Raw genomic sequence first — 25,987 nt, forward strand, 5'->3', positions numbered from 1 at the left:
CTGTCCAAAAAATATAAAATATTTAAAACTAAATTGGCTTAAATGTGTTTCAGAAATTTTATTTGAACTATTTTTTCTTTTTTTATACCCCTTTGTGCTTGGGGTATTCTCCTGAACAACATATTTTAAAACTATCAATGGGTTTGAGAGAATTATAATCATGTCTAACTATATTTCAATATCCATGTCCTCTTATGAACTACAAATGTATTTCCATAACATCTCAACCAAAATTAACAAATTTCAGAGCCATCTGGCTCATATAAGTACTTTACAGTATATTAGTTTGGGACTTTATCCTGACATTGTTATAAATTGTGCATCATTGTAACGTTTATTGAAGGGTGGAACCACTGAATGTGAAGGGCGAGATGAGGTCAAGGAGTATAAAGACATCCGGCAGGCACTGAAAGTTCTGAACTTCTCAAATGATGAAGTCTGGGAGATCTTCAAGCTGCTTGCTGCCATACTGCATTTGGGGAACGTGAAGTTCCAGACTGCTTTGGTTGGTAAGCCTCGACAATCTTGTAAAACTGGTAATATAAGTAATTGTCACAAAAATCGTGAAAAGGGAATGTTATATTGATACACTAAACATAAGTCAGTCGAAGGAAGACACTTCTTATTTGCAAAGTTATGTTCCAGAGGTAACAGTTTTTTGGTTACCAATTATTTACAATTAAACTGTAAATATAAGTGTTGTAATGTGTACCTATGTGTTCCTGTTTCTGTATTTAGGCTTAGATTGTTTTTAATAATTCCGAAAAATTACATATTACATTATTGTATTTGGTGTGTAAAGGCTAATAAAGATCTTGAATCTTAAACGTTGTTACAGTTTCAATGAGTTGAATTATATAAAGTATTATTGCATTATATATTAACATTAATATTCATTTTAAAATGTTGAAAATATCAAATGAATTTAAAAAATTACTACTTAAAAAATTAAAAAAAAATTGAATGGAAAGTTAAAAGAACAATAGTAAATGTTGCATTGGGAGATATTGTGATCACAGTGAGATTGTTGTTATAGATAACATTGATTCCGTAACAATTGCTAACTCTGCCGAGTTGGAAAAAGTGATAAGTTTGCTACAAGTGGACAAAACCACGTTGACACACACATTGACCAAAAAAGTCATCCAAGTCGAAGGAAGCACTGTGGTAAGTACATTTGCAATGGTTTTCTAGCATTAAAGCTGATTAAAAAAGTTTAATATGTATAGACTAATTATTTATTTAGTTAAACTAATTTTATTACTATTGAAATCAGTTATATTTGTTAAAATTACATAAGATTTCTGTATGGGACATTATAAGATCATAAGTTTATTCTGAATTTCTAAAACATTTGTAATTTTTATCCATATTGTGTTATATTTCAAATGTTTAAAAAATCTTATTTGAAAATTAATATTTGTTTGATATCATTATATTTGAAATTAACTGATTCAGAATTCATTACCCTAAGAGGATGTTATGGTTCAATAGCAGCAGAATTTTGAAAATTGTTGAGATTTTCTTTTCCACACTGGATTGGTTTTGTGCTGGATCAGCCAAGGCAAACTCAGTTTGATGCAAAGCTTTAGTTTTGCATGTAAATTCCATTCAATGGATATTTTTGCAAGCACAATTCCTGTGTACGTGGACAAGATTTCTGTGTACGCTGCATCACCTCCCACACTTCATAGTGATGGGGGCTTGAGTTAACAGGTTTTAATACACATTACAAACATATTTTTTGTATGATTTTTAATTTTATATAAAGTTTATATAAATTTGTTTTAGATTATTTTAAGTTTAAGATTTAAAAAATCTAATTTCTATGATTTTCTAAATAAACAACACCAAATTGGGTCTCAGTCATCTTATGCTTTGCCTGAAATTTAAAACAGTATAAAAGTGGAAAAGATATGAAGCTTATATAAGATTTCAATTCGTCATTTCGTATCAAAATTAAGTTTACCTCTGTTTTAAATTTTATTTATTTAACCTGATTGTTAGCTGTTGAGCAACTGCAAGATAATCTATAAATACTTTAAAGAACTATGATGTTTCATTCAAGTTAATGTTGTTTAGACTCGATTGTACATAGTTTTTCTAGTGTCAAGCACTCTTGCAGTTTAATATTTTCCAACATATGCCTTACCTCAAAGGAGATGGATTAAACTTTTGAGGAATATACTGGTACACATAATGTTCCCAACAGGTTACTGAAGTATCCAAGACACAAGCTGTGGCCACGAAGGATGGGTTCTCCAGGGGTCTCTATTATAGGCTGTTCATTTACGTTGTGGACAAGATTAACAAGACTATATTCAGACAAGAAACGTCAAACAATTATTCAATCGGTGTGCTGGACATTTTTGGTTTTGAAGATTTTGACAACAACAGGTTGGTTATAGTAAGTTAAGGTTAACTATTTACGCAAGAGTATTTCTACCAACAATACTCAACTGTAATCAACAACAGCTGTTGTTGTAGACCTTTTAATACTTGATGAAATCAATGTCAGACAAAAATTGTATAGTCCTTAGCATACTAAAACCAAATAACTTAGCATATTATAACAATAGATATTGGAGTGTTCTATTTTATGTTTCTCAATCTATTTGAAGGCTTTGAATACTTTGCTTGAATCTTTGACTTCAGCTCAGGCATGGACTGAACTCACTGCCAATGTGGAAAATAAGTTCTACTCAAATTTCTTGGCTGGTTTCTCTCTTTTATATTGGTTGTTAACCATAAGTCAATAAATAATCATATTTTTATTACTGTAGCAGGTCCATTATGCAAGTATTGCTTTCAAGCGTTATACTAAACTGTTACACTTTTATGAGATGTTAATTCAGCTTCTCAAAGCCAAAAACTGGGTTGTATTAGGCCTAAAGCACATTCATTGAGAAAGTTTATTGTTAATAACAGTGGCTTACTAATTTGAACTTCCTTCCCAGCATATAAATGTTGAGAGTGAAATCTACTCATGAGCACGAAGTTAATACGAGGCGTGTTCAGAAAGTAAGTACTGTTTAAAAAAAATAAGTAAAATGATTTTTTCAACACAATTTTATTTCTACACGAAAGCCCAAACCTTAACCTGTTTTGTGACATAGGTTCCACCGCTGTTCAAACACTTGTCATAGCAGGTGATCAATTTGTCTAGACTCTCTTCGTAGAAGGTTCCCGCCAACGAATGTAGCCACGACTCCACGGCAGTTTTCACTTCGTTGTCGGTTTCAAAGCGTTGGCCGTCTAGCTCGCGCTTCATGTGTAGGAAGTGGTAGTCAAATGGTGCCAAGTTGGGGCTGTAGGGCGGGTGATCGAACTGCTCCCAACGAAATTGTCGAACCAATGTTTGAGTGTCACCATCGGTATGGGGCCGAGCATTGTCATGGAGCAACACAGTTCCATTACTGTGCAGACATTGTCGTCTTGAAGTTTTGTTTCTTCGGGGATTGCATGTGTTGCCACTCCATTGACTGCTGTTTAGATTCTGGTGTGACATGACGGACCCAAGTTTCATCATCTGACACAATTTTGAAACACATCACACTGACACATCATCTAGAACAACTAAAATGGTGTTAGTCAATAGTTGGTGAATTAGGACGAGTAGTGCGCATGCGCGGAACACTGATTGCAGCACTACGGTGGCAGTAGAATGAAACGGTACTTACTTTCTGAACATGCCTCATATATGCAGAACGAACTCTGGTGCTGAAGTTAAGATTTATCTGAAAGACCAATCTTAGAATTCACTTTCATTCTTTTGTGTTTCAGCTTCGAACAGTTGTGCATCAACTATGCCAATGAACAGTTGCAGCAGTTCTTTGTGAAGCACATCTTTAAACTGGAGCAGGAGGAATACAAGCGGGAACAAATCCCTTGGACTTTCCTGCCATTTGATGATAATGAAAAAATCATAAGTTTAATTGGGGCAGACCGTGTGAACATTTTTAGTACAACAGATGACCTGTCTCGATTACCAAGTGTAAGTATCTTAAGTTTTTTCTGAAAGGGAGGGTTTTTATACAGCATTTTTAAGGGGTTTTTTTTATATGCCAGTGGCATTCATGTGCAAATTTTTATTGACCTCCCTGGGGATTGAACCTGTGACCTCCTGGTTGGAGAGTCACATCCTTACCCATATGCTACAGTGATGGTGAAGGTTTAAATATTAAGAAGATTACCACTGGATGATTTATTGGAATTAATTTCCAACTCTAACAAATGCTCCTTTCCACCCATTTCTCTAACTTTTCCACTTTTAACTAGCTACTACATATAACATGTCTATAAGTCACATCTTTTCTTATACAAAAATGATTAAAGTTGCAGGAGTTTTGTGGTATCACCCATCTCTGTCTGGAAGTCGGTATTGTGATTTCACTGCATTTCCAATCAATCATTCCCTTTTGTATAAATATTTTTTTCTGTCCAAATCCGTACAGATTTAGTTTGTAAATACACAAATACGATTTTTATTTTGAAAATTTTAATTTGTTCAAGTTAAAAAAAACCAATTCAAAAGATTTTGATTGAGATTTTTCTAATAATAATCCATGAGATCCTCAACACAATAACACTGATTACATCCGAAAATTCTTGTTTCAATACTTTTAAAACCTTACTTTAGTATCACAATTTTTATGTAAAAAGTAATTTTTTAAGATAAAACAAAAGTTTTATCAGGTGATTCTTTAAAATAAAAGGTGATTTGCATACAAAAATTGTTTAAAATAACATCAGCTACCTTTGCTTAGAAATCACAAAAAAAGATTTAATTTTCATTGTGAGTATGACTGAAAACAGAGGAACTCAAATAATGTCTCAGGCTATCAAGAACTCTCTATTAGTTGAAATAGTGAAATACAAGGAATGTTTCCTTGACAAAGGGAGAATGTTTGTGTCATATATATTTTTTTCCTGAGGGAAAAGGACAGTTTGTCCCCCGCACATAGTCCTAAAAGGACCTTTGCACCTCCCTTACTTTAATTATGTGTCCTCAAAGTCTGAGGCTTTTACAAAAATCAATCAGATTTGAGGGCTCGTGTTCTCTTATGTCCTTGGGGCTGAGGAGATATGCTCCCAGGAATCTTTTCCGAGTTTCTAAGATTGCAGGACAATCTAACCAAATATGCTCTGCTGATCCTCTTCTCCACAGAGTCTACATTCGTCAGTCTGGCTAAGGCCCACTCTCATAAGATGTTTCCTTAGGGGGCCATGTCCTGTCAACATCCCTAATATCAGTCTTATATCCTCCTTATTCTGATCCAAGAGAGCGGCCCACCCTTTAACGCAAGGAGAGATAAAAGTTTTGGATAGTCTTAATCCTGAGGCTCTACTCCAATTAATGTTTCTTATCCTCTTTTCCCAATCTTTGACCAGAGCTTTGCTGTTGGAGATGGCTATCCTGCAACCTGGCTCAGGCCCCAATATTATGGACTCCACTCCCTTTTTGGTGAGGATGTGTGCTTTTTCATTTCCATGACCCGGCACACAACCGAGTGTTACTCTGTAATTCGTTGCCAGCTCAGCTAGAGCATTCTTACATTCCCAGACTGCTTTCGAGTTAAACAAACAGGTATCAAGTACCCTTAGTGCAGCCTGACTATCAGAAAGTATTAAGTATTTTAATCCTTTTGTCCTCATTTGTATGAGTCTTCTGGAACATGAGTCTATTGCCATGACCTCCACTTGAAAAACCGTGGCATGTTTTCCCAGGCACTAACATGTTAACTCCTGGTCCGTATATTCTGTATCCTGCCCTAGAGTCAAGGCATGAACCATCTGTGTAAAACTTCAGGACTCCTTTTTAATCCATTTCTCCCTTCCATCGATAGAGATCGTATATGGGTTTTCAAAGGAGTATTTCTTAACCATTGTATCTGACACATTGGTTAGCATTTCAGCCTCAGGAAATTCCTGCATTATCTTCATGTGGCCTTCTAAGGAGGTAGTATTTACCTTTGTTTCTAGAAGCTTCATTGCACTTAGAGCGACTGTTCTCGTCACTTCCTGTCCCAGAGGAGTGTAGCCCAGAACCGCTTCAATTGCTATTGTTGGGCAGGAGCTCATCGCTCCTGTAATGCTTAAGCAAGCTAGCCTTTGAAGACTTTGTAGCCTTTTAGCAGCTGTTGTTTTTTCTACTTTCGGCCACCACACTAAGGCAGCATATGTGACCATAGGTTTTATTATAGTTTTATAGATCCAATATATCATTTTGGGTTTCAGTCCCCATTTAAATCCAAATAGTCTCTTACAGGCCTCAAGGGCCATTGTCACTTTGGATATTCTGTTCTCAATATGTGAGTTTCAAGTGAGCTTCTCATCCAGAATTATACCCAGGTATTTCACTTCTTTTGTTTGGTTTATACTGATTCCTTCCAGGAAAGGTTGAATAAGCTGGAACTTTCTTTTCCTGGTAAAGGTTATCATATTTGTTTTAGATGGGTTGATCCGAAGACCTTTCCCATTACACCAGTTGCTTATGAGGTTTAATTCTTCTTGAATTAGGCGTTCCAGCATGCCTTTGTTTTTTCCTTTGACCATAAGCACTAGGTCGTCCGCATAACATAGTAGCCTTGTTCTCTTCTTCTCTGCTTTGCTAAGAAGATCATCTACCACCATCACCCACAGGAGAGGAGACCCCCTGGGGGAAGCCTTTCTGGGCCGTGATTGCGGCAGATTTGTCTCCGTACTTTGCCTTTACTTGTCTGCTTTTTAGGAGCGCTACTGTCCATTTGACTACATATGAGGGAACTCCAAAACGTTCCATAGCAGTCTCCATGGATTGATATGCAGCTCGGTCGAAAGCTTTATAATCTAGTTAAATGTTTGTGTCATATTGTTGCACTATTTAATTAATCTCATACTATTTGTTTGTCATTACCTCATCTAGCATTTAATTCTCAACAAGTCAGGATTTGTTCAGCTGTTTAATGGTTTATTTTGATAAAGCAAATTCTATTTATGGCTAGTCTATCTATACTCAGGTGATTGCAGTAGTGGAATTGTTACAGGGTACAGATGCATCCTTAGTGATGAAATGTAACAAAAACCATGAGAAGAACCCCTTCTACATAAAACCTAAATCTGACGTCTCACAGATATTTGGTATCAGACACTACGCTGGAGCTGTCACCTACAGAGTAGAAGGTTTGTTATTGTATTTTAAAGACAAGCTAAAAAATCTCTTACTGTATGGAAATCTTCACATCTTGAGTGTTTTGTTGAACTTCAATATATCAATTTTGCAGTTTTTGGTCTATCTTGTCTTCTTTTCCTTTCTTAAATTCTCTTTAGCATTTTATGCCCAATTTAAAAATTATATAGTTAATATTTTTAAAGAAATTACATTTTTTATCTCTATTTTTATCTTGACTATAGTACAAATAGATCCAAAACCATCTTTATATTATTAGTAGTAAATGAACTTTGAAGACTTCAAAATCCTCCTTAACAGTTACTGAAAATTTAAAGTTTGATTGAGAATGATAGTAATTGACTTTTAAGTACAATAAGAACAGTAAAACATTGTGACAAAAACGAAAAAACCTTGAACACAATATGAATAAATCAATCCTTTGCCTGTATTGATGAAGTGTATTATAACTTTAATGTTTACTGATGTGTAAAAATCTGATTCCAGGTTTTCTTGAGAAGAACCGTAACACTCTGAGTAAGGAATGGCTGGAGCTCCTGACATCCTCGAGTAATTCAATGCTCAAAACTCTGTTTGCCAAAGATTTTGCTAAGATGCAACTGTCATCAGCCAAGACTCAGACTGTACTGTCACAGTATCGTACTTCCCTAGAAGCCCTCATGACTGCACTTGTGCGGTGCCAACCGTTCTTCATCCGCTGCATCAAACCTAACGATTTCAAACAGCCTAATGTAAGTCTCAGCTATCTCTGAAAAATAGTAAGAATCAATCAGTTCTGCAAAGTTTGAAAGTGAGGAGTAAAAAATGGATGTGTTACAGATGTTTGACCAGAGTTTTTGCTGCAGACAACTTCGACACTCAGGTATGATGGACACTGCTAAGATCCGAAGTATGGGCTACCCCATCAGACTCACCTACGCAGACTTTGTCTATCGGTACAGGATCATTGTGCCTGCCATTCCTGCAGCCTATAAGGTGAATAATATAAGTAGCAAGAATTTTCGGAGTATAACAATGATAAGTGGCTTGATGATCAAGTTCTGTTTTGAAAATTGTTATAAGGACTGCTCACATTGTTATTGCAGCTACCTGAAGTAGAAATGTAAGAAAATATGGGGAATTTTTTACCCCTTTTTAAACTAAAAAAGGTTTTTTTTATTTGGCAAAAGAAAGCTCTAAGGACAATTAAATCTATACCAGAACGAGAGTCATGTTTACCCATTTTTAAAGAACTTCAAATGATGACATTTCCTAGTATGTATATTTATTCTTGTTTAGTTAGTGTTAAGGAAAATTTGTACCATTTTTAAATTTAGGCAAGATATTCATACCCTCAATACAAGGAATAACTACTTACTTAATCAAGTTTCAGTAAGGTTGGAAAAATCAAAAAGTAGCCACATCTTCATGAAGATTAAATTATTTAATAAACTACCTCAGAGAGTTTTTATTGTAGAAATGAATAGATTTAAGTTAGTGTTAAGTAAATGGTTAAAAAATGAATGCTTTCTACTCTGTTGACGAATATTTAACATGTGATATTAATACCCTGATTTTTTAATTATTTTATAATTTTTTATTTACTATTTATACTTAGTTTGTATGTGTCATGTTTATTTATTAAGTTTTAGTTATGAATTTTAATTAATTATTTATTTATGCTTTTAAATATACTATTGTTTTAGGGTAAACGGTTAAATATTGCTGCTATGACTTTGTCTATTGCATGTAAATTGCTTAATGACAATAAAATATCTTTAATCTTGAATCTTGAATCTAAAATTTAAAATTTTTAAAGGAAGAAGAAGAACAATTTTCACAACCTTTGTAGGACCCTTTTACTTTATTGATTCATCTAATATTTCTTTTATCATTTCTAATGCTTTCTTTAATCTTGGAAAGAAAATGTTATTAATTTTCAAAGACTGTCTATCACATGAGATAGAGTTACCTTTGTATTAGATAAAACTGTTACGTAGACGAAATCTTCAAAGCAAGTAATTTTTGCTTATATTGTACAGATGAAGGATCCGAAGACAGAGGCTCAGAGAATCTGCAGAGCTGTACTAACAGGGAATGAACATCAACTGGGACAGACCAAGATCTTTCTCAAACAACACCAGAGTACTTTACTGGAGCTGGAGAGAGATAGAGTGCTAGAGAAGAGTGTAGTGATTCTCCAGAAATACATGAGGACCTGGTTAATTAAAAAACGGTAAAAAAGTGTTCTCTGTTCACTTTAACAATAGTTTCTAACAGCTGCTTATGACTATTTGGAAGTAGGTGTATGCTCTATGAATAATTGTGTATTAGCATGAACATATAATTAGTTTCCTTTGTTTTGAAATAAACTTTTAAAACCATTATGTCAAGTTTTATAAAGAATTCTTTACAAAAAAAGCTTCCAGAAAAGTGTTAAAATTTGTTCACACCACAGAGTACTACCCCTTTGGCTCTACCTGTAAACACATTTCACACCAATAACTGCCACCACACATTTCATAAAGCCAATAAAATGTTTAATGATTGTGAATCCCTCGGGGTACTGCGTAATACTCTTGATGCTATCTGTATCTTTTGTGTGGTAAATGCTAATAAAATTAGCTTGTTGGCTGATAATACTCGTATTTCCCTTATTGCTAACAATATTGTTCTTATAATTTTTTTAGATATACTAAATACAAACTGTAATTTTAATTGAAACACTGGGAATGAGCATAACAAAGAGGTATTAGTGGTTAAAAGGGTTCTACTATGACCCATGACCCATTGCACACTTTGAAAAGAAACCTGCCTTTAAAATTGGAGCCAAATTTACGATCAATCCAGACCGTACCAGAAGAGTGCAATACCATTAATGATGTCAGTACCAGGAAGAGGTCAGTCATGAGATGGCTAGATAACCACCCATTCTTCATCAATTCACCAAAACATCCATGAGATGAAAAGAGGGAACCTGAAAGCCAAGTTTTACTTCCTATCAATTGTTTTATTTCAATCAATCAATCAATTTACTGTTAAGCAATAGAAAATATGACCATATTAAAATACCGCAAATGTGCTAATTCAACAGGTATAATATTAATTAAATACAATAAATTAATAACTTTGTTAGTTTTTTACATTAAAAATCTAAATATAACGAGAAAAGTATGTAGGCTGCACAATTTTGTGCAGAAAAATTTTAATATGGTTTTTCAGTGTTTTTCTGTGTACCCCGAGAAGTATCTAAAAAATTAATTTACCTTAAAAATAAAGCTATTGTGCACCTGATGGGGTAGCGATAGTCTTATAATCCAATGTATTTATTTAAGCGTGGGATCTAATTTAACAAACCACCAAGACAGGCAAGCACATAATAAGGAATTGCATAGCAACGTGTACCTCATCGGGCACACAACACACTTTACGAAAGTCTAGTGTATTAACCGATTGGGTACACAACAGCAGTTGTGAAAAATCGTGCGTACCTGATGAGTTATACGTCATTGTGAACGTTTTAAAAGACTTACCCAATTAATAATCAGTGGTTGAAATTCTAATGATGTTTACTAACTACTGTAATTATGCTCCAGTGGAACCTTAATTTTTTCGTTCCAACAATGCTCGCAATGGTTCCAGTGGAACCTTTTAAGTTTTCATGTTACAATTCCATCCAAGGACACACTTCTAGACGGCACATTAGTTAGCTGTCAGATATACATCTAAGTCTCCGCTCTTAACATGAGACTAGGAATTCGGCTCAAATTAAAAAATTGTTTCACTTCAGAAATTTATATTTAAGTGTGTCAATGCTAATTAATTGTGAAACACATGATTTTTTGTTAATACTAATGATTTATAATTAATGTTCAATATGGAGTTCCTAATGAGAAAATCTATATTGAATATAAATGATAGAGACATTAGTAATAACTAATTATCAAATTATCTATATAGAAAATATGTTACTCTAATATAATTTATATTGACACATTTCTAAAAAGAATATCTGCAGTGTCAAGAAGTACATAGTAGATAAGAGAACTGTTGAACTGTAAGATATTTATTTTGTTTAGTATAAACAACACATGGTAATTAATGAATATAAATCTACAAATGTGATGTTTAATGTCAACATTTGTTGCTGTATTGTTAACCCTGAGAATGTTACAGTTCCAATATTTTAAGCCTTGGTATTTAATGTTTTCATGTATAACTATAACAATATTCAATGGTTTGTAAATAGTTTTTAACAATTTTAAAACTGTAATTGATTCTAGAAAGTTATTAAGGTTTTTAAGACAGGTTTATCTTTGTTCAGTTTCAAGCAGCTGAGAGCAGCGGCAGTAGTTGTGCAGAAGCGGTGGTGGCGAGGCCGTAAACCAAGGCAGCATTATCTTGTCATCCGACATGGCTATCTGCGTCTGCAAGCTGTCATCCGCTCTCGTATACTTCATTTCTCCTTTGTCAAATTAAGGTCCAAAATCACAGGATTGCAGGTTTGTTTCTCTTAGGTTATACTGACCGCAAACATGCAACAGTTTTTAATGTCTAGCTCTGACAGTATCTTAAACTGTGTCTTGTCTTCTTTGAATGTTGATTGTTTATATTTTAATTGCATGAAATAATGTTGTTTTCATCAATTATTATATCCTATATTAATAAACTGCTTTAGTGGTTTTGATTAATTTAATAAAAGTTTCAATTTTTAATAGTTAGATATAATGAAAGCGGTTATTGCTTTATATTTCTGATTTAACATAATAGATCGTCCATATGTAAACAATGGATTTCCTTGTAAAAATGAAATCAATCAATATTTTTATTTAAAATTAAAATGTATCTAGATTTTATTTTTATGAGTTGAAAAAAACCTAGAATCTTGCATTTCACTTAATAACTATTTTATTTGTTCTATCTGGTTAATTTTCAGATTTGTACTTTTAACAAATATATAATATTTAATAACTTAATGATAAAGTAAACTATTCAAAACACTTTAAAAAATGTATAAATAAAATTTATTTATTATAATTTATACATATTCCTTTTACTAATATTAGACAAGAGTTAGCTCAATCAATAAAAATATGTTTAAGATATAGCCTTTAAATGTCCTCGTTATATATTTTAATTAAAATATTATGATACAACTTTTTGTGTACAGAGTAATTTAAAATAACATTTTATCCTATTTTATTACCAAATGTTGATGTATGAGGGCTATCCAGAAAGTAGATTACATTTTGCTCTGTAGCCGCTAGGGGTGGGATTATCACGGCTGTTTCGATGTCAGGGCATTTCTCACTTAAGTGGGTATCCAGCTGTGCTAATGAGAAGTTACTGTCGCTCCTTGTTTTACAATAGCAGTTTAAAAAGTGTGACACAATTGAAAATCCCATGAAGTTGTAAAGTTTAGTAGGAAGTTTACTATGAATTTTATGGGAACGATGTGATTACTGAAGGTGGAGTGTGTCAGTGGTGCATTATGTTTTAAAATAGCCATTATGACATTAATGTGCATGATGACAAATGAAGTGGACGGTCAAGCCTTTAGATGAAATTGTCTCTAAAGTTAATGAGAAGATTAAAGAAGACCGCAGATTCACAATAACAGAACTCTCACTTAGTTTTCCTCAAATTTCAACACGTTTGTTACACGAAACTGTCATGCAGAAGTTATGTTGCTATAAATTTTGTGCAAGTTGTTTACCGAAAATCTTAACAAAAGCCCATTAAAATCAACGTATGGCTGCTCCATTGACGGTTTTGGACACTTAAGAAAATATGGGGACTCCCTGCTCGATCAAATCGTTACAGGAGACGGGATTTGGGTAAAACACATAAATTGCTAAACAAAATTAATGTCTAAGAAGTACATACACTCCCCCAAAACCAAGTAAAAGCATGCAAACTTTGTCAGCACAGAAGATAATGGCAACTGTTTTTTTGGACAAGAAAGAAGTTCTTGTTGATTTCTTAAAATGTGGCACAACCATAAATTCTTTTATGTATTATGAAACTTTTCAAAAGTTGAGAAAAACGATAACAAGCACAGAAGAAAGTTAAATTTGAAAATTTTGTTTTTACATGACAATGCCCGACCTCACATGGCAAATCAGACTTTAGTCCTGGATGCTTTAAGTGGGATGTGTTTCCATAATCGCCTTACAGTACCTTACACTCAGCAACTACCATCTGTTTCCATTAATGAAGACATGGCTTGCGACACAGTCCTTTCATAACAGTGCTTTGATAACAACATGGAACTTTGGGAGGGTGTGATTCCCTGGTTGAAGTCTCAGGCAGCAGAATTTTATAACGCTGGAATTTAAAAACTAGGTCATAGCTATGATAAGTTCCTAAATTTGTATGATGACTATAGTAAAAAAAGTATTTTAATGTCACTTTCAAATGTATATAGTACAATTTTTTGTTTGTTTATATCAAAATGTAATCTACTTTTTGGATAGCCGTCGTAATAATAAGGCTTTATCACTTGTTCATTTTGAAGTCTACAATTGAATCTTACTTTGCCACTTTCAAATGTCCCAACTAAACTGAATCTATAATTTCAGGCTAGGTGTAGAGGGTTCTTGATCAGAAAAGAGAAGAAAGCATTGAAACCTGTGGTAAGTGAAATCTATATTCAAATTGAATGTAAATATATGAGAAAAACAGTTGAGCAGCGTAGTCAGCACTAGATTTGAGATGTATTTACAGGTAAATCATTAGTCACATATCTGCCTGACAAAATATTGACAAATTTAAAGGCATGAGAGTCACTTGTAAAGTAAAAAATACCCTGGAGGGTTCACTTCTGGCTGGTTTATACCTTCCAGTTGATTATACACTGGGTACAACAAAACCAATGTGCCATTTAAATCTAGGCAACTCTAGCATGTCCATGAGTGGCACCTCACTAACCGCAAATATCAAGATTCTGGGGTGCAAGGATAGATCGATAGGCCTGGTCTACTGCAGGGGATCTTGACAGGATGGTGGCACTCTGTAAGCAGTGCAAAGGTCCTTTTAGGATTAAGTGCAATTTCTATACTTCTTGTTCTAAGAGAAAAAAAGAAGTCTATTGACTTCTTAAACTCCTTTGATTGTTTGTGGTGTATGTATGTGTGTGTGTGCACGCATACGCATCCGTGCGTGCGTGTGTCTGTGTGTATGTATGTAGCCAGTGTGCTCACCTCCTTTGGATGCATTGTGTTACAAAATACTGGAAAACTTGATGACCAAAGAGTTTGTCTATATGAGTATAGTCATAGTACTCTCTGCGCTAAAACATACTATTTGATTGAGAAGAGACATATAATAGTAGTTTCTAGGCATAATAAAATAAATTCATAACTATATTTAAGTGATAAATGATATTATTATTTTTGTATAATATCTTTCGACATTGATTTTATAAAAAATAAGACAGTGCCTTATTCAATTAACTAACTTAAATTAACCTTTCAATTAGGTATATGAAAATTAAAATCAGTAAAACTTATATTTTGAGAATTGAATTTATTTAATCACGAAAAACTGGGAATAAAGACTGAACTAAATCAGTGAAAGTATAACAAACTAGATTGTTTATTGTCTTCAAACAACTAAATATTCATCATTTCTGCAATATTTGTATAATATTGAAAATATAGTTTTAAATAACTAACTTAGAATTACATAACAATTTTTTAGAGTTTATTAGTTTTTTGGCCTGTCTTTAGGTACATTATGTGTGAAATAATGGGAATACAGATAATGAATATAACCTCAATAGCCCAAGGGAAATAGTAAAAAAATCTAGGCAATCGCCTAGCTATGCTAGAAAGCAAAGTGACTTGATAATATTGGAAACACACTTATTAAAGATATTGAAGTTTTTGTTAGTGAAATGGGGATGCTTATACACAACATTTGCCATCATGTTGTATTAGTGGCAAATATATGCAGTGGTTACTAAACAAATGTTTATCTCATTGTCAGATTAGATGAGGAGGAGATGGCCATATTTACAGCCATAAAACAAAAGATAATGGTTATGAACCATTGAGAAAGGCACAACTTTAACATGTTCAGAAAAGTGTTATACTTGGTTTGAACATTCTTATATCAATTGAAGATTATTAGAATTTGGGAATTAGTTTACCTGTTAATATAGGTACTGCTTTGTTCTTCTGGAATTAACATTGTAACTTTGCAGAAAATTAAAAGTGTATAACAGGAATTGTGAAATTTTTACTGATATAAACTCTGGTGTAATGGTTGTTTAGTACCATTAACACAGCCAACTACTATTACAATTAAAAAGTTTGGCAAATCTAAAACAAAGTAATTTCATAATTCAACTAGACCACGACTAATATTTGGAATTATTTATATTTGCTGTATTTCGTCAATTAATGGAGAAAATGACACCATCATTTCAACATTTCTTGGTACACCAACATTACCCTGCATACTATACAGACAGTACGTTTCATTCCTTAATATGTATTTCATTATGTAACACCATTGTTACAAACATAATCATAGTATTATTGCAGAAAATTGTAGGGCAACGAACAACATTATAATAAATGCCACTAAGAATTGGAGAGTTCTACAATAAACAATTGACTCACTCATAACACTTACTCATATATAAATTCTATCTCAAATTATGTGGCAACACTGAACAATCCAAATTCAAGTGGAAAAATTAGCCCCATTATTTCCTGAACAGACAACATATTAGGACCTATTTATTATACAATTAGGCAGCAGCCCTTGATCCTAACTACTAAACTATTTAGTTCTTCTCATAATTAATTTATAATAGAGTCACTTAACTTTGAAAAGCTGTAGAATTTTAAATATGGTTATAGTTTACAGGCGACACTGAGGTTCAATGCAAAACTTCAACTTTATAGCTTATATCATTATTGACAGATGGAACAACTATCATACAGAATATAAATTTTTATATGTCCCAGGAAACAATATAGTGAATTGTGTCAGCCTAGTCTATTTAACAATGCTCAGCCAAATTCTATGGTTAGACCTGCATGAATTTTCATGGAAGATTTCAATTCTAGAGATGAAGTCTTTCTTGAGATATCTTGCCACATGATACATTCAAATATTTGTTCATTAAATGGGGTTTCATATCAGTATTTAAATAATAGGTCTACACACCAAGTCATAAAATGATGCTGTATCTGTTGGGATGGTTAGGCTATATGTATTAATATGTCACATACTAATCCTTAAATCGTGGCATACGTATATGTTCGTAACATCGGAATAGCACTAATCACGACATACAGGGATATCCATATTGTCTTATTTTAATTTATTGTGTTTACAGAGAGTGTCGCGTAGGTGTATGAATACGTATTGATATATGACCTTCAGGAAGCAAATTTTATTACGTGTTGTGTCAAAAATAAATCATTATCCAGTAATTTTCTTTTATGTTTGTTTTATCTTGCTATGTGTGGTGCGGTATGCGGATATGTCTGTAAATGTACACAGCGTCTATGTATATAACGTGGCCACTAGTACTGGTAGAGCTTTTTTAAAAAAATATACTTTTTTGTTTATTATTTCTTCTAATAAGAAACAAAAAATAAATTTAACTTTGGAGAAAGAGGAATTTAAAAAATAATCTCTAAATCTTATTCAGCACTCTAAGGGTTAAAATCTCTTAAGAGTGTACTGAGTTTGTTTACAAACTTATTATTTCTGGTACTTTCTTGTGGCCATTATGGTTATACCAATAAGGTCAATGCAAAAATATTGGCCATCGCTCAGCCAAATCTCATGGATTGACATCAATATTAGTGTACTTCATATAGAAATGAAGCTTCATGCACAATTTCAAGTCTATAGATCAGTTTGTGTTTGGAATATTGTGTGTGCTCTTCAATCACATTTACAACCCCCCTCCCCTCCCAACCCAAGACCTAGTTATGCCATTGTTTGGTCCAGTGGCGTAGCGAAGGGGGGGGTCCAGGGGGTCAGGACCCCCCCCCGAAATTTTAAGACGTATTAAAAAATTAAAGCATGGAGCAGGAGAAAAAAGGACAGTTATCATTACTCTTGTCTACAAACATTAAATTGATTGATTTCACTGATTGAAGTGACCGTTGTTAAAAATATAATTGTCCTTTCGTTTAAATCATAAGGTATAAAACGATACTTTTGGGCTCGGCCTTTCGGATAGTGTTTGTGTAATCACGGTATTTTCTATAGGGCGCGGTCACGTGACGTCGCAAAGTAACCTGAACCGTAACACGGCGAACAGTTTAAATTTTAGTGACCACTTCGTTCAAATTAGTTCGTGGGGACGTAAAGTGACTGCTTAGAATTTAGTTACGACGTTGATTTTAGGTATCATTAAACTGTAAACGTGTATATAATTATCGAAAAAAATCACTTTCGGTCGGAAAATAACACTTGAAAAACTACTGATTAGAACTTCAACTAATTTGGACTTCAATAATTGAGGTAAAACGTGGGGTTTTCGATTGAGTTAGGACGACGAATTTTTGTTATCATTAAACTGTACACCGTACCTATATAATTATTGAGAAAAAAAATCACTTCCGGTCGGTAAATACCGAAGAAAAGCTCTCAAACCGATTCAAGTTTTGACGATTTTGGATTTCATTGGTTGAGTGGTTGAGGTTAAAAGTGATACTTAGGATTATGTTAGGACGGTGATTTTAGGTATTAATTGAACGCCGACTAATACATATATAATTATCGAGAAAAAAACATTTAAATCATTTTAAATTAGAAACTATGGAGTCCCACAGGGATCTATACTTGGACCAGTCTTGTTCCTTGTGTACATCAGCAGGCGGAACTCATCCGCTCTCCTGAGAGGGAAAAAAAACTGAATTCATGTATTTCAGTACGACGTCCTCATAGAGGAAACTGATTCCACCAAGTTCCTCGGAATGTACCTTAATCGAAGTCTGACTTGAGACAATCACATTGAAAGTACCTGCTCAAAGGTTTCTTCAGGCATTTATGCTCTACGGAACCTTTCAAAATTTTGGCCTTGTACACCCCCATATAATGTACGAGTCGAGGCTATGGGGCAGCTGTTCTAAATACAAATTTGAGCGAGTATTTAGAAGTCAAAAGAAAGCTGTCCGCATCATTTCAAAAATTTAAATCCCAAAATTCATGCAGAGATGCCTTTAGGGAGCTTGGATTCCTAACTTTGTCCTGTCTCTACATCCTCGATGTCGCCCTGTACTGCCGATTTAAGTGCGAGTTCGTCCGGGGCAGGGGCGTCTATCAATACGGGACAAGAGGCAGGGACACAACCTTCGGTTACATCCGCACAGAACAGCCGCATTCAAACGTTTGCCATCCGAGGTTTGGTGTTAAGCTGATCAAAAAGCTCAAAAAGCTCCTGATGAAATCAAAAATTTGAATTAACCAACAAAATTTAAAGGTCGATTGAGACACTTTTTAGTGTCGAGGGTGTTTTATTCAGTGGAAGAGTTTATAATGAGCCGCTGGGGATGAAATTTAAAAATTCGAATTTTCCTCTATTTCTGGTGGTAAAATTTAGAAGAATTTTAAAACGTATGGCTGTAAGTATGTATCAGTCTTAGGAATGAGTGTGGACTGTGTATGAACGGGTATGAATGGGGGCAATTTAAAATAGATATACATATTTCTAAATAATTTTAATTTGACGATTGTGTGTAATTTTTATTATTGTTGACACATTAAAAAGTATTTTTATTATTATATTATTATTACCCTTCCGGTCGGAATATACCGAGGGAAAAGCTCTACTGAATCAGATTTTGACGATTTTGGATTTCACTGGTTGAGTCGTTGAGATAAAAGTGGTACTTAGAATTATGTTAGAACATTGATTTTAGGCATCAATTGAACGCCGACTAATACTTATATATTTATCGAAGAAAAATTGAAAAAAAATCGCTTCCGGTCAGATAATACACCGGAAACCTCTACTGATAAGAACTTCCGACTACTTTGGATTTCACTGACTGAGGTATTATTTCATTTTCCTTAGTATATTCCGATCGGAAGTGATTATTTTTGTTTTTTTTTTCTCGATAATTATATATTTATTAGTCGGCGTTGAATTAATCTCTAAATTCAATGTCCTAACATAAAATAAGTACTACTTTTACCTCAACCACTCAACCAGTGAAATCCAAAATCGTCAAAACGAATCAGTAGAGAGCTTTTTCTTCGGTATTTACCGACCGGAAGTGATTTTGTTCTCGATAATTATATAGGTAGTCGAGTACAGTTTAATGATAACAAAACATCGTCGTCCTAACTCAATAAAAAAATACCACGTTTACCTCAATAACCGAAGTCCGAAGTAGTTGAAGTTCTAATCATTAGAGTTTTTCAGGTGTATTTTATTTCCCGACCGAAAGTGATTTTTTCCGATAATAATTATATACTCGTCTACAGTGTAATGATACACAAAATCGTCATTATAACTCATTCATAAATACCCCAATCAGTGAAATCCAAAGTGGCCGAACTTCTAATCAGTAGAGTTTTTCCGGTGCATTTTCCGACCGTTAGTTTGATCTGTACCCGAGCAACGCTTGAAAATCGCTCCTTCTTTTCTAAAGGGTTTTCGGCCGTCAATGGTCCAATGTTCCCCGAAGGGGTATTTCATTTTCTCCACAGAATATAGTTGAGTCAATTATAGGCTTGAATGAAGCTCTGTTTTGTTCTTTTTCTTTCTTATCCAGTGAATCCAACATCACTTTGGTGCCTTCTACTCGGCCAGAATCGAACTTCGTAAAGTTTCTGTAGCTATACAAGAAAATTTGTGGTACTAGAGTTGCTGTGAGAGTTTTAATTTGCCTATTACATCTTTCCACTTTCTGTAAGGCGTAGTTATTAAAGCTCCATATTTTTGGTATTTACCTTTTACCAGTGAATTCATTGGCAAATAACACACAAAACGTCCCCCTGATCCTCCGGTTTCGGACCCCCCCGAAAGAAATTTCTGGCTACGCTACTGTTTGGTACTATAGTCCATTCAACAAATGTTGAGAGTGGACACATATTCAACAAATGCAATTAAATTTTGTTTCACACTTTTAATTACTGTAGGCCATGCATAATGTTCCTTTAAATTTTGCCATTACAAGTTTAGCTGATTGATATTTTTTATTTTTTCCTTTTAGCATTATTACTAGAAAACTTTAATCACTAATAGAAATAAATAAGAATTTAAATATTTCTAATAAGTTGTCTAACTGTTTGTAATGTAAATAGGATACATTTCTTTACAAATTAAATTAAATCTACTGCTAAAACAATATGTGAGTTATAATTAATAATAGTTAAATCTAATTGACTTGAGGTTGAGGAGTTTATCTCAAATCCATACATTTTTCACTTCATAACGTAGTTCTAGTATTTTTTATGAGGGAAAAGTCTAAGACTCTTTACTTAGTTCTAAAAAGACTTTGCACCTCCCTTACTAAGTATTTAACCCAAAAATCTGAGACTTCTGCAAAAACCAACTAAAAGCTTTAATCTTTCAATGCTAATGAATTGTGTACATTACTATTGACTGTTTTCTGAATCGACTCCCCTTATTATTCTGTTTGATAATAATAGTCTAAGAGCTAGTGGTCGGCTACCTGTATGTATTTGACGAGACCTGGGTTTTTGTACAGTGAGGCCCCTGTACCCCCTGTACATGAGATGGGGAGTCACTAAGCTCCAGGTGGCCAACTTAGTGGGCGCTCAGGTAAGACAGGTATCAATTTTTTGGGCAATTTCGTAAGTATTTGATGACGTCTGCCGTTTTGTAATTTAAAAATATATTATTATTATTATCGGAAAATAACAATGGCAGACCATTATCACACGGATTTCATTGCGGCAGACAATTTTGAAAGTGCTCAAAAAAATAAAATTTTGAAAGTAATTGACGAGATCTGCCATTGATATATTTTATTTATTAGGGTTTAAAAAACTTATATTGATCATGGCAGACATATTGATATAGCGGACATACTTTACATATAGTAGAAAAGAAAATTTTAGCTACTCCCTGATTAAAAATATTGCTTAAAAACAAATTGGGTAAAGATCATCAATTGTTGAAATACCCGTTGGGGCAACAACTTTTTTTTGTTGGATGTCAAAATTTGAATTTTATCGCCAAATTTCTTGCGAAGTTTTTCTTCCAAATAAGATGCGTTAAATATTGATGCTGGGTCTGAGCTTTCACTGAATTCTTTAAATATTTCAAGATACTCTTTCTGCAAATAACTCAGAAAATAACAACGTCCTCGTTTTATCACATTATCTTCAACTAAATGACTTATTTCTTTATAAACAGTTTCATGTACTTCTCGGGAGATGTGCCATGCAGTACGAACACGACTTTTCACGAGTGATCTTTTTTGATACCTAAAATTTTGCCGACAAATTTCATGGTAATGTACTTCAGATGAGAGAACACTTTCTATTTTTGTTAAAGTTTCTTGGTAAATTGTAGTATCTGGCTTAAAGTTTAATAGGATACTCTTTTTAAATCGATCCTTCTCTGAAGTCCGTAATGGGTCAATTTTATATCGAAATTGTTTCTTTTTTTGTAACAAAAAAAAAACACAAATTTGAGTTTGCAGAAGCTACAGTATCGGAAGCTACAGTATTCGAAAATTGAACATTCGATGATTTTGCTGAATCTGAAGATGATCCCTCCTCCAACGAAAGTTCAGCTTCAGCGTCGATTTCTTTTTCTGCTTCTTTTGTCTCAAGAATGTTTGCATTGTTTTCAAGGGAATCATGTACACGTGTATCCTCAATTATTGAACTATCAGCTGATGTAGATGGCTGTTCAATTGTAGACAAAGACTTTTTAGACTGTGATAGAACCTTTTTTTTTCAACATCTGTCGACAAATACTGCCTTTTTAATGCTGTAAATGTCTTATAACAACTACTATGATATGCTGAATCATAAGTTTCGTCCGGTAAAATAATTTCTTTATATTTTAATATGTGGAATTTTCTTAACCTCAAAATCCTTTTACATTTTGATATAGTATCTGATAATGAAATCCGCACGATAATGGTCTGCCATTGTTATTTTCCGATAATAATAATAATATATTTTCAAATTACAAAACGGCAGACGTCATCAAATACTTACGAAATTGCCCCAAAATTGACACCTGTCTTACCTGAGCGCCCGCCAAGTCGGCCACCTGGAGCTTAGTGACTCCCCATCTCATGTACAGGGGGTACAGGGGCCTCACTGTACAAAAACCCAGGTCTCGTCAAATACATACAGGTAGCCGACCACTAGCTCTTAGACTATAAGATTTTCACACATGCCAGTGCCATATGAGGACAGGCAATATAAGACACAAAAAGAGATCAGCTTTTCTCTTTTTTATAAACAAACAATTATTATTCAGTACAGGTGTTCTCTTGAAAACCTATATTGAATATAAACTATAAACTAATATTAACATATAATCCTATTTTAAACTATTCATAGAGCATTGAGGCCCTATAATTTATGTTTCTGAGTGAAAAATTTATGGATTTAAGACAAGTTCCTAGGTACTTAAAATGCAGTTTTTAAGCTTCATTTCATGTTAGAAGAGAGGCCTCAGGTGCATAACTAGCAGCTTAAAAGCGTGCCCTCTTAAATTATTCAAACCCAACCGATTTATTACATTGTCATTCAAGATATTTATTTTAGTGATCAACATTTGTATCTTTCATATTCTTGGTGGTTTCTCTACAAAAAAAAAAATTTTCCATATAGATTTTGATATCGTATTAGCATTTTTATTAGGTATGATATTACTTGTGGCTTTATCCTTAAGTTAAGTAATGTTTATGTGAACACAATATTATTATAGATGTAATTGCATATTTAATATGTTACTTACCTACTATGTTACAGCCTGAAGAAGATGTGGGAGACAAGGATATAGACCAGTGGATCACCTCGATCTTCGAAGCTGCCATTGAGGGTAGTGAAGATATTATTCCACCACTAGACAAACCTATGGAGGTCAGTCATCTATTTTGTCACGTCTTTCTGTTGTTTGATTGTCAAATCATGCAAACATTGTTTAGAGTTGGTTTTTTTATTCCTAGTGTCAGTGTCACTCTAGCTGCTATAGTATATCCTATCAATTTATTGAAATACTAGTGCACCCTTTTTGAGACTAATCAGGGTGTTCTACCCCTTTCTCACATATGCGGTACTTGTTGCATAAATTTGTTTTCAAACTCCAGAAAAGGGCGTTAAGAGTGGCTTTTGACAAAAAACTCAAAGAACTTCATGTGGATCACATTTTAGAGAGGCTAAAGTTCTAAATTTCTCATCAATTTATGTCTTAAACTGCGTGACATTTGTTCACAAAAACTCCAACCTTTTCAAAACATAATTCCCAACATTGCAACAATCTACGTCACCAATAAAATTAACGTTCCTGCCCATAGAACTAGCTTCCTTGAAAGAAAATTATTAATCAGCAGCATTAATCTTTACAATGCTCTCCCAGACTCTCTTATAATAAATAGTAAATAATATATTTGAAAATGTTTTTTTCTTTAGCTCATATTAATTTTATTTTAGTAAGTGATATATAAATTCCATTTAATTTTTATATCTGATTCTAAACATTAAAAATATATGTCCCACTAGATATTTTTCTTAATGCCATCTATAAAACCCAGATGTTATATGCTAAACTAAGACTGAGATATATCAGTTTAACATTTCTTGACTGGAGGTGGTTATTTAAAAGACCGAAATATCTAAAAAATAGCTGTTTTAACAAGTTTTAATTTGGTATGAACCAAAAAACTTAGAAGGTAATCGTTATTTTATTTATTACTGACATTATTTAGTTTGAAAACCGATTTCCTCACATAGTATGGTCAAAGATATAAGTTATTGGCTTTGGTCAGTCTTATGTTTAATTTGATTAGTGGGAGAACTGGTGGCCAAGCGATCCAAGACGTTGGACTTTGGATCTATTGTATTGAGTCTCCCGCTTATTCTGTTTGATAAGATCCTAGCACGAATCCTGGCCTGTGAAGATGGGTAGAATAAGGCTTAAAAAGGGATTGGTCTCTCCTTTGTCAAATTATTCACTTTTTCGCTTGGAAGAAAATAAAATTTGGTTGTTCAAACATCTTTAAAAATATTTTAAGAGTTTTTCTCAATTTCTACCCCCAATTTTTGTCAACAGGAATAGTGAAAATACTGAATTCTTAAAATATGTGGTGTTAATGCTATCTGTATACCCTAGAGTCCCACTAAGAAGGCAGAGTTTGCACCACCACCAGACCTGGATAGAATTCCGATGCGCCTCAGTGAGAGTGACATAGATGACGGAGCGGAGGAAGATTTGGCTTTTAGCCACTTTGCTGCTTCCCACTTCCGCGGCAACATCAGCTACCAGTTCTCAAAGAGGGCACTAAAGCAATCTCTCCTGGATCTTCCTCTACCTGCAGATCAAGTGGTAAAGTTAACTTGTTCCTTATAAGTCTAATCTGACAGCCAAAAACCATTCTGCAATTGCTGCTTAAAATCAGCAAACTAGTTGGGCATTTTAAGTCTCTTTATTTTGTTGGCTGAAACTGATAGAACTATTTACTGTAAACAGGTAAACCTTTAAGTGTGAAGCGAAATGAAAAATCCCTTTATTATGTCGGCAAAGCTAGGACTGAAATGTCCTCTCTTCTATTTAACCTCTTAACCTTAGTGTGTAAAGCTAGGAAGACATGACATATAAAAAAGTGATTCCTTTGGGTTTTTAACCCTTACAATATCCTCAAATTTCAACCTCTAGCAAAATTAATGGTGCTGTCTAAATGTCCCTTTATTAAGGGAATTTCCTGTAGTGATTTCAATAAACTAGGTTGGTTAAATAATCCATATTGGCTTTCGACTCTTACGATAAACAAAATAAAATTTTTTAAAGATAATGATTTTGTCAGTAGATTTCATTATCATGGAACTGGAGATGATAAAATCAAAATAATGTAAGTTATAAAATTCAAGTTGAAAAAAATTTAACTCTTTGTAAGTGTATTAATGTTGGTAAACCTTAACAAATTAATGTTGAATCACCAGATTACTCATTTTTATGCATCAAAAATCCCTTCAAGCATATTATACTCGAGAGTAATAATAAAAATTGTGGTACGTCCTAGTTTGCTATATGTATATCAGGAAAGGAATAGGAATAAAGGCAAGCTAATTTAATATATCTTTTATACGTATTTAATTTAAAAAAAAACTCTTTAAAGTTTTTATAAAGACAAAACCCGGATCATAATATTGTTAAAAAGTACATCAAACTAAAAACAAAGAAAACAAAAGTTGTTACAGATGTGTTTAAAGAGATCTAGTTTCATTGTTATTTTATGCAATTAACACAAGCATAACATATATATTTTTAGTATTGATTGAAATCAGATCAGGCCAAGTACTTCTTGTGCATCAATTGCTAAAATAATAAATAAATTTATTTGTAGACATTCGTACAAAGTTTAATAAAGATTTAAGGTGATTTAATGGGTTTTGTATTACGTTATTTATGGATCTGGATGTGTACAGGCTGCCATTGCTCTGTGGGTGACCATCCTGAGGTTCATGGGAGACTTGCCCGAGGCCCAGACAGCCAAAGTGAATGCCAACGCTCCCGTCATGGCCATATTGACTGCCACACTCTCTCGCAATGTTACCAATGCTAGTGACTACTCCCAGGCTATCAAACTGCTCAAGGTCAGTGAAAGTAACAAAGCTCTCTGTCATGGCCATATTGACTGCCACACTCTCTCG

The 25,987-nt window shown here is 33.7% G+C and overlaps 1 protein-coding gene across 1 annotated transcript in view; it reads left to right on the top strand.

Moving 5' to 3' along the window:
• Window positions 1–25,987, top strand: part of LOC124365579 (myosin-VIIa-like) — an 84,749-nt gene that overhangs the window by 16,730 nt on the left and 42,032 nt on the right. The window contains exons 7-19 of the mRNA XM_046821572.1: window positions 344–509; window positions 1,037–1,167; window positions 2,213–2,397; window positions 3,784–3,994; window positions 7,026–7,161; window positions 7,655–7,899; window positions 7,988–8,143; window positions 9,190–9,383; window positions 11,472–11,649; window positions 13,729–13,782; window positions 23,090–23,200; window positions 24,450–24,662; window positions 25,763–25,930. Of these exons, the coding sequence (XP_046677528.1) occupies window positions 344–509; window positions 1,037–1,167; window positions 2,213–2,397; window positions 3,784–3,994; window positions 7,026–7,161; window positions 7,655–7,899; window positions 7,988–8,143; window positions 9,190–9,383; window positions 11,472–11,649; window positions 13,729–13,782; window positions 23,090–23,200; window positions 24,450–24,662; window positions 25,763–25,930 (2,148 nt within the window). The remainder of the gene's footprint in view (window positions 1–343; window positions 510–1,036; window positions 1,168–2,212; window positions 2,398–3,783; window positions 3,995–7,025; window positions 7,162–7,654; window positions 7,900–7,987; window positions 8,144–9,189; window positions 9,384–11,471; window positions 11,650–13,728; window positions 13,783–23,089; window positions 23,201–24,449; window positions 24,663–25,762; window positions 25,931–25,987) is intronic.

This window comes from Homalodisca vitripennis, chromosome 6, assembly GCF_021130785.1.
Source record: "Homalodisca vitripennis isolate AUS2020 chromosome 6, UT_GWSS_2.1, whole genome shotgun sequence".
In the NCBI taxonomy this organism is placed as follows: Eukaryota; Metazoa; Arthropoda; class Insecta; order Hemiptera; family Cicadellidae; genus Homalodisca; species Homalodisca vitripennis.